Source organism: Protomyctophum parallelum (assembly GCF_964188405.1).
Source record: "Protomyctophum parallelum genome assembly, chromosome: 3".
Taxonomy (NCBI): Eukaryota; Metazoa; Chordata; class Actinopteri; order Myctophiformes; family Myctophidae; genus Protomyctophum; species Protomyctophum parallelum.
This window is the reverse complement of record NC_139698.1, coordinates 41,487,544-41,497,844: the sequence shown is the minus strand read 5'-3', so window position 1 is coordinate 41,497,844 and position 10,301 is coordinate 41,487,544. Positions and strand designations below refer to the sequence as shown.

Below are 10,301 nucleotides of genomic sequence, written 5' to 3'. Positions count from 1 at the left end.
ACGTTTTTCATCATTTTTGAACATGGGCTATAGCCCATACCGTACGGCATACTATAGCACGCCGTTTTTCATCATTTTTGAGGATTTGAAAAAAATGGAAAAAAACAAAAAAAACATGGGTTATAGCCCATCGTTTTTTGAAATTTTGAAAAAAAAAAAAAAAACTTGTTTTTCATCATTTTTGAACATGGGCTATAGCCCATACCGTATGGCATACTATAGCACGCCGTTTTTCATCATTTTTGAGGATTTGAAAAAAAAAAAAAAAAAAAAAACATGGGTTATAGCCCATCGTTTTTTTAAATTTTGGAAAAAAAAAATAACCTTGTTTTTCATCATTTTTGAACATGGGCTATAGCCCATATCGTACGGCATACTATAGCACGCCGTTTTTCATCATTTTTGAGGATTTGAAAAAAAAAAACAAAAAAAAACATGGGTTATATCCCATCGTTTTTTGAAATTTTGAAAAAAAAAAATTAACCTCGTTTTTCATCATTTTTGAACATGGGCTATAGCCCCTACCGTACGGCATACTATAGCACGCCGTTTTTCATCATTTTTGAGGATTTGAAAAAAACTTCAAAAATTAAAAAAAACATGGCCCATCGTTTTTTGAATTTTCTTTTTATCCTCGTTTTTCATCATTTTTGACCATGGGCCATAGCCCATACCGTACGGCATACTATAGCACGCCGTTTTTCATCATTTTTGAGGATTAAAAAAAAAAAACATGGGTTATAGCCCATCGTTTTTAGAATTTTTGAAAAAATAAATTAACCTCGTTTTTCATAATTTTTGACCATGGGTCATAGCCCATACCGTACGGCATACTATAGCACGCCGTTTTTCATCATTTTTGAGGATTTGAAAAAAATGGAAAAAAAAAAAAACATGGGTTATAGCCCATCGTTTTTCCTCAAAAATGATGAAAAACAGCTTGCTAAAGTATAGCCCATGGTCTCGGATGATCCGAGACCATGGCCTATAAATAATGAAAAACAAGGATTTTAATTTTTTTAGAAAATCACTCCGAGACCAGAATACAAGAATACAAATATGAAAGCGTAATTCCATGGGGAATAGCTGTTTTATTAAAAGTCATATACAAAAGGAATATTCCATGTTAGGTTGCTATAAAACGTACATATGTACAGTACATCATATTTTACATAACATAAACAATGTTCAGTCCTAAATACAAGAAGTTTAGACACTGGTGCGGACTGTGACTTCCACACAAATCAACACATTCACACACATGGTCATAAAACATTGTCTTAACAGTTAGTTTATACTGACAGCTGTCAACAGTTGTCAACAGTTTGTTAAAACATACACCATATTTGGAGCTTAAAATCAGTTGATAAAAGACACCCGTGTAACATATTTTGGATGCATAGCTTCCAGTACAATTGCCTGAAGGTACACTTTTGGGTCCAGGGACAAAATCAGTGACACTTGGTTCCTCCGTGCATCACCATACTTCATGTAGCAAGGACGTTTTAACACCATGGGGCTAATAATGTCTTTGTGGCATGTTTGTCCTTGCTTGTTGTCTTTGTTTTGTATGTTTCTTTGAAACACCTTTTTGTTAAAAGTGCTTCATATATTTGATTGAACTTTCACCGGTGTCTTTCTTCACATCAACCAAACTAAACATTGGAAGAATTTACCGCAAGGTCTCTGTTTTCACTATTTTGAAAGCCTTCATCGAAAATATCCAAGCAATAATATAGAATAATTTCAACTATCATCAGCAATTATGATTGTACTCTTCGCCTGTTCATAATGACTCCATGATCAGACCATGACAGGAAATATTTCCTCCATAAAAACCATACAGTACATAAACCATCTATAAAACAATACATTCATTAGAAGTTGCCAAGACAAAAATATGGGGACGTTGCTTCGAGGTAGGGAAGGAAATTACCACCAGCCACTTGCCAAATGCTTTTGTCATATCTCTATAGGCAGGAGCGGTACATCCAAATTAATAACGACTGCCATTTGGCCTTCCTCTCACCTCTAGAGATATGTACGCACACATACACAGAGATAGTTGGGAACATGACAGCTAACCCCAAACAATTCAACAAATATTCTGAAGAGGCCACCCACCCCAAAATACAGTGCACAGAGAACTGGATGCTTTTTCCCATAAGAGTACAAAAATAATCTTTCATCTAAAAACCTATTGTCAGTGTATATTTCATTTTTTACCAGGCAAGTTGAGAGGCTTTTTGTTCTCAGCATTTTAAGGTTTTGTACTTTTATTTGGCAAATTGATCCCACGGTCCCTTTAATGACATAGAATCACTAGCTAGTGCAACACGGAGCAAAAGACAATTACTTACTGTGTGTGTAGATCTTTTCCTTCCAAGCAACAACCCTACAACCTTGAAGTTAATAGAGAAACTGACACTGATGAGGAACTGAGAAAAAAGACTATGGGAAATGTATCTTTGCGGGTGGATTCTGCCAATGCTTTTCAATTAGTTTGTTTTCGGATTTCTGTAAAAAAAATCGGTTCCCATTGATAAGCATTGGCAGAATGGGCCCTACTAGGCAGAATTAAAGTTTGGTGTGAACGCACCCTCAAGAGTCATTTCATGAGTTTTGGTTTGTAGATCTGTGCATTTACACAATGACAGAAGATCTGAATTTGAACCTTTTGTGGCACCAATTTGAACAAGTGGTTTTTCGAGCAGCCTACTATACAGTCTATGGTAGTGAACATTTTTAAATTGCCTAATTAATTCTCTGTTGTCTTCGTAAATAAAATAAAAGACAGGTGTTACAAACAGTGAATCTTGAAGCACATCACTAACTAAAGATATATAAAACAACCAGAGTCTGTATACCTACTTTGACCAGGTATGTTCAAACTCACATTGTCACACTGAGGAACAATTTCCACTGTGTAAACGCTGGCTCAAAAGGAATGTAAAAAACTAAATAAATACAGTACATGGAACAACTTTTAAAGAGAGGAATAAAAGCCAATAAATAAATTCAGATCAGTATGACATATTTGTGAACCCTCTCTGACAAACCCGCTACTATACTGGAACCCATCGTCTGTCTGTGTGTGCTTTTTTCCTCCCATATCAATGACCCATAACATACTGTAGACCACTTTAACCACTTTACTTAGTATACTGATGCTCAGTTGACCGGAGTCCCACAGGGGTCTAAGTAGGCCCCCTCCTTTTCCCCCTCTACACCAAATATCAAAGATCTACAAGCTCACAACCAATCGCTTTGCAACGGGTTGTGCATATCTGCTATTTTTGCCGAATGTTCGCCCCAGAATAGGGACGCTAGGGTTCATGTGCCTAAGATGTGCCTAAATTTCATCATAATTTCTCCTAGTTATTCTTTGTCTCCTCACTTTCACTGGTCCAGTCCTTGCATAAGACAAATACTGTCTGTCTGTCTGTCTGTCTGTCTGTCTGTGTCTGATCACATCGTCAGCAGACAAAGGTACAACATGCATACATATTCCATTTGGTGGTTGACAATCCCGTGACACCATACACGATGGGATGGGCCCATATACTGTACGCTGGTAGTGCTAATATGCTACCCATTTACAGGGCTGTGTTTAGTGGACAGAGACATTGTAGGGTTGGCTGTACGTAGATTTCCATAGCGGGTTTACATGGGGCCCTAATGCGGATGGGGGAGGGGGTCCTGGCTATGGCTCCTTTGCATGTAGCTAACAGCGTCCCTGTATGTGAGGGCCAACTGGGGCCGGTCATACATCTCACTCAGTGTCTGGAATTTGGGACCCCAGCTAGACAGCCTGTCATAGCCGAAACCCCCCTCATCGTCCTCAACTTGCTCCGGCCCCGTAGCGTTTCGGCAGGATGAGACCGACCCGAGTGAGCTGAGGCTGCCCACCGACGACCCGGAACCTTCCACACACCAGACATGGTAGGCATCCTGCGGAAACATGTCGCTGTCGGTGTCTGCCTCCCAGATGATGCGTGCCACGTAGCTCTTGAAGTCAACGTGGGACTGCGATCCCGCCGGTGGGACGTCCATGCAGCCGGTGTCATTCACCTTGACGTCAACACTCGTGTGTACACCGTGGTTAGTGTAGCTGGTTCCGTTGGCGTCGTAAGCATAGGCAGCGTCACTAGTGCAGCTGCCGTTTGCAGTGTGGTGGTGGTGATGGTGGTGGTGTTGATGGTGGTGGTGGTGGGGGATGCTGAGGTACGGCGCGCCTGAACTGCTGCAAGATGAGCCGGCCGGGTGCACCTCCTCCTGGGAGCCCTGGGAGGACTTGATGAGAGGAGCTGTGGTGCAGGATGACGACTGGGACAGGCTGGAGCACAGGGGACGCTTCAGCTCTGTGATGTCATACGCATTCTGAACAAAAGGGAGATTCACATACAGTTACATTTAAGCCTATTCTTGTCATACAAAATGGAAAATGGTTAGTATAAAAGTTTGTGTGGATGATAGACACTAGCAATAACAGCACCACCTAGTGTTTACTGTTCTAAATGTTCATTCTGGGGACACAACTTGAAGATTGCCATTGAGTTAACATTGCTGCCTGGGTTGACATCATCATCATCATACTATAAACGAGCGAATGTCTGTCTGTCTGTCTGTCAGAAACAAACACTTATCTCCTCATTGCCTGCACCAATCGCTCCCACTTTTCACACAGGCATTGACCATAATAATATGGAGGTCTTAACGAAGCCATTTTTCCAATAAGATTAATAATGAATTTATTAGTGAATAAAAACCCGTTTATTTGTCCGTGGTCTATCTCCGACCGAGCCACACTATTAGCACACATCTCTCCATGCCAAAATAAATCTGCACGCTCCCACAATCCAGCTAGGCTACTTTTTACCGACGCAACTGTCGTATTTACTGTACAGATATTGTTTTTACATCACCCATTTATATGAAATTATAATCCAACCCAGGGCGCAGTACCCCCCGCGGCCACCAGGGGGGTACTGAACAACTCATCTCCCCATAAATGCAATTACTACACTACTAACATGACAATGACTGTTTGAGACTTTCAGTTCTATGTATGACTATGATGTACTGTTTTTCCATTTCCAGTGAACAAGTCTATATTAAAGCAATTCTTCCTCAAAATACATATATCAATAATATGATATATTACATCACATTACCCACACTGTACATTTGGGAATACCTGTGCGACAGCCCATACTTTCTGTGCTGCATGTCAAACTGGGGTCTTTCATACTTTTCAAATGGGGGTCTGTGGGCTAATAAGTGTACATTTTACAGTCCTTGCCATGAAAACATTTCCCTACCATGCATTTATACAAATATTTTCATGTTATAGTGCTGTTTCTATTCACACAAAAAAGACACAGATATATTATACAAGTTAAAATGAAGAGCAATTAAATATATTTATGGGGGGCAATAGTCCATACAACGGGTAAGGACTATGTATATTAATACAATAAACAAGCAAAAGGGCATTGCCTGACCATGGATCACACCAAAGGACCTGCAACATGACTGAGGAACACGTTCCACTTCAAATCATATTTATCCAACTGATTATTCATCTTAAAGGATAACCTCTCCAAAGCAGCCACAATACCAAGCTATCAATGGTATACTTATGATTGTACTGCAGCATTTTCTTGCAAAAGAAACTACAGTAGCCTACTAATTAGCCTACTTTTGTGCCCAACCTAACTTCCCAAGACCATCTGTAAACAATTCCCCATCCCCCCCTATCAGTAATGTGATCTATTACAACACATTACCCACACTGAACATCATTTGCTGTTCATATATTCAGAACGGGTAAGGACTAGTCAATGCAATTTTACAAAAGTTTATATGAATTTGTATGTGTATTTGTGATTCATGTATGCATGCACAATTAATGCCATAGGCTGTTTACACTTATAATTAAAATGTGTCTTGAGGAAACAGATTCAATCCGTCTAGTGTTTCTCAACCATTTTTGGGCCAGTGCAACAACACCCAATGATTTACATCATCTTGTCCCTAACACAAACTAAAATGTAATGTTTGTTTTGACACTATTTGTTTTACATCATCATTACATCATCTAATCATAGCAACATGAGTTAGACTGTAATATATTAGAGTTAGATTAATAGAGGCTTACACGTAAAACCTATCTTTATGTATTAAGTTTGAGTCGTCGTATTCGTTGAAAAAATTATACCATAATATGCCCTTATTGGCTATTGATGATATCTTGGGTGAGTAAAAGGTACTGTGATCGGTGCAATGTGATCGAGTCGGTTGGGTATGTATGTCAGGGTAAAAATAGTGGTCTCTTATTGGCTACTCAATGTTGTAAGATGATAAGAGCGCCCCTCACTTCACACGGGTGTGATTTCTATTGCATAATGTGTTGCTTATATACTTTTGAAAACTAAAGATCAGATTTTACATTAAACTGGACTGGTAGTATATGACTTTCGGGGAATATATGATTTACGATTCTGTGCCTATCGGGACATAACTTGGACGGCGCTCAAAGTCGGCTCAAAGCGGACTTCTCAAAGCTCGGCACAGCGACTCGCTCGCTTTAGCTCGCTCATCAAAATACTTTTTGTATTTTGAGTTTGTATGCAGGACATTTACTTACATGTTGCACTTCTTCCACTTCTTCCACCACTGTGTGTGTGCGTGCATGCATGCGTGCGTGCGTGCGTGCGTGTGTGTGTGTGCGTGCGTGTACCTGGTCCTGCTCACCGCCACCCTCCTCATTGTAGTTGAGGATGTTTTCTCTGATATCCTCCCAGCTCTCGTGCTCAGCAGGGATGTGGTAAACACCCCTCTTCCTAAACCTATTACGACTGCCTTTCTGGTTCCACACTGTCACTGCTACCAATACAGCTGCAACACACACATGCACACACACAATTATTGTTGGTAAAAGTCGGTATAAAGTGCAAAAGGATGATGCCTGCGTGGTGCAGGAGATAAACCGATGCTATGTTAACAGATGGGCTGTGGTTCAAAACCAAAGGAGGATATTTCCAAGTTTGTAACTTATTGAATCTCTCACTGAAGAGGATGTAAGACAACGTACGTTTTCAAAACTCAGTGTAAAGAAGTCCTTGTTCTTTATTCCTTACGTCAGTGCTCCACGAGAAGAGATGGACCTCTCCCAAACAATTGTATTTATTTTTGATTGAAACCTGTCCTCCTCTGATCTCCTCACGTCAGAATGTACAAATAAGGCCCAATTGGTTACACTATCAAGAGTTACTGAGGATTTCAGTGCAGACAGTGACCCCTTCTTCCACTTCCTCCACTTACCGAAGAAGACCAGCAGACACATGCTGATGGCCAGGATTGAGCTCGGGCTGAGAGCTGCTAGGCGGTGGCCTTTGACTTGTCCCAGCTCACAGCGTTGACCTCTGAACCCTTCCTGGCAACGGCAGCGGAAGCTATCGGGGGACAGAGCCTGGCACGCGCCCTGGTTCCGGCAGGACGTGTGTTTACACGGCGAGGGAACACAGTGCTGCAGGCCCGTCACATCGTCTGTCACCGTCACCTGGCTCCCAGGGCACCTACCGGAGAACACGTACTGTAGGACTTAATGGTCATCCACAACAAGCAGTAGAACTATGTCGTTCACCACTGTCATCATTACAGTTGTGGTGTTTACCACTTGTGTGGTAAAACGATATGTTTACATTTATAGCCTACTGCTTGGTTTGGACAGTCCTTTATAATGTGCTTAATGCTGAAGTAGAGGTTAGTGTTTTTTAAAGAACATAAATTTAATGTAGATATGTTCCATGTACAGGCATGTGTCTTTGCAGTCTCCCCACCTGCACTGGTGTTTCCTCCACAGATCAACACAGAAGAGTGGGCTGTGGCAGGGCTTGACGCTGCAGGCATCTGAGGAGCACCCAGGGACCACACCCTGCCTCTCCAACACGGTGGCAAACTCTGTACTCTGGCCATCCAGAGGCAGGGTGTGGCCGTTGAGACGCACATCTCGCAGGCAGCCTGTGGAGGAGGACATGAGTTAAACTTAGTTTAGGACAACACCACAAATGCAAGTTTAAAACTAATACACAATAGAACCTTTTCATGGCACAATGAAATTAAATAGTAGGGTAAAAAAACACAGGTTTTATAAATTGTACTAATTAAGGTTCTGTTGCATTTAGTGTAGCAGAGCCTTTCCAGTGAGACAGCATGCACCTTATTTAGTGTCATTGGTAACAACTGTGTTTACTATTTCATGTCAAAATGGCTTCTGTGAAAAATTATCAAAGATAACACCCAATAAATAAAAAAGCATGACAATGAAAAGTTTATAATATAATACCCTAGCTTATAAATAATATCAGCTAGGTTTCAGAAGGCCTACTATTGCATTTGATTTCAACATCAATTTTAGAGATAGATCTTTACTTAAATACTCCCTTTAAATCATTTCCCGTAAGTTTTACAAGATATTTCATATATTTCAAGTGACTATTTTGGATTCTGTAAGCCATTTGAAACAATTTTATTTTCCCACAAACTTTCCCTGCATGCTCTCTTCAGATGAATTAGTACCCGAGTTGGCTGCTAGGGGGCAGACTTAGTCAGAGAAAGGACAATTGAGAAAAACCTAAATACAGACAGAGGTGAAGGAGAGATACAGAGGTAAGACAGAGGCAGGAAAAGAAGATAGTTTGAAAGAGTGAACAATGGACAAGAGGCAACAAAGAAAAGAGAAGAGACAGAAGGAGACAAATATGTGACAATCAAGTTTATAACCATAAAGACGTCCTTTAAACCAGATCAAACTGACATGAAGACCCAGAACATGAAAACCTAGATTTCTCCCTGGAGGATAGCTGCAAACAGCCAAACACCATTTCTCCTCATGACTCCTTCGCCCCCATTTCTCCTGCTTTTCTCCTGCTTTTTGGGGATTTCATCCTTTGTGTGTGGTCCACTCATGTGTCAATGGCCCATATACCCCCCTCACACACCGCACTGATATGCAGTCATAATTTTAATGAATAAATAAAGAGATAGTCACTTTTAAGTAATTAGTGGTCATTATTAAAGATGTATTTTATTGGTTTATCGTTTGAATGATGGTCTGAGGTTGGCAGGTATGGCTTAGATCCAAACATCCATTAAATAAGACCAATATACTAAATATCAGGGTGGCCGTCGCTTAGTGGGTAAAGAGGCCGTCTGGTAATAAGAATGTGCTAAAGGCACTATATGTGTTGTCCTTCAACAAGACGCTTAACCCCTAACTGGTCCTCATAATATAACTCATCATAATATAACAGTCTGACCAGCCATCAGCTGGGTGAATCTCCCCCGCAGGGTTAACCTATTAAAACCGGGAAAGCGTCATTTTAGATTTGAACTATGAGCTTATAGATCTTCGATTTTAGAAAATTCAGAACATTTTGAATAGTTATATATATATTTTTAAAGCACTTTGCTTCTGGGGGTCCCTGGAACAAAATATTTTGAGATAGGCGGTTGACGGCCAATTACATCATAATTTTGGGGGTCGTTGATATGGAAAAGTTTGAGCACCATTGATATAGCAACATACTAATACAGTATGTTTTTTAGAAGACATTTGTAGAATCGGCCTCAGTTCTTAATGGGTTAAAAAGGTGTACCAACCAATCTAATCAAACAATATGCAACATCTAACCAGATACACAGCAGACATATTCCCTTACCCTGGAAGTCAGCATTGGCCACAGTATCGGGTCCATTGCCGACCATCACACTAGTGGGGTGCACCACGATCTCCCTCCTGTTCCCAAGCCAGGCTTTGACCTCTCGCGAGCCGCCGCCTCGTTCTAGACGCAACATGAATAGGTTGTCGTGACGAAAAAGGCTGACCTGCACCCACTGGCCATTGTCAAGCCTCTGGCTAGGTAGGTGCAGGGTATGAGTGCCATCACCCAGGTTGGCACGCACCGTCAGATGTCCCTCCATGATCTGAGGGGCAGGGAAGGAGGATAGAACAGTGGGTCACAATACTTTTCAGCTTGAGACCACTTTAAAACACTTCTGGGGTATTGTTAACATCTAAACGTCTATCCAGGCATTTGTGTGTACCCCAGACAATTTTTTAAGTTGCTTGATTCAATATTTAGAAATTTGATATTCATTTTCTCAGACATATAACCCCCAAAATAAGTCCCAACCCAGTGTTTGGGAAACCCTGGTTTAGGAAGTAACACAGAGACCAGAGGAGTGAAAGAGAGGTGTGCATGATTGTGAAACAGATCATTTAAACAGGAAAAAGG

General features: G+C 40.9%; 1 protein-coding gene across 1 annotated transcript in view; it reads right to left on the bottom strand.

Annotated features, from left to right (window-relative positions):
* Positions 1 to 3,675: 3,675 nt before the first annotated feature.
* LOC310856776 (neural-cadherin) overlaps positions 3,676 to 10,301 on the bottom strand; it is a gene marked incomplete at both ends in the record, with an annotated part of 169,146 nt that continues 162,520 nt past the window's right edge. Inside the window, 5 exons of the mRNA XM_083762251.1 lie at positions 3,676 to 4,380; positions 6,743 to 6,900; positions 7,327 to 7,580; positions 7,845 to 8,025; positions 9,726 to 9,990. Of these exons, the coding sequence (XP_083618377.1) occupies positions 3,676 to 4,380; positions 6,743 to 6,900; positions 7,327 to 7,580; positions 7,845 to 8,025; positions 9,726 to 9,990 (1,563 nt within the window). The remainder of the gene's footprint in view (positions 4,381 to 6,742; positions 6,901 to 7,326; positions 7,581 to 7,844; positions 8,026 to 9,725; positions 9,991 to 10,301) is intronic.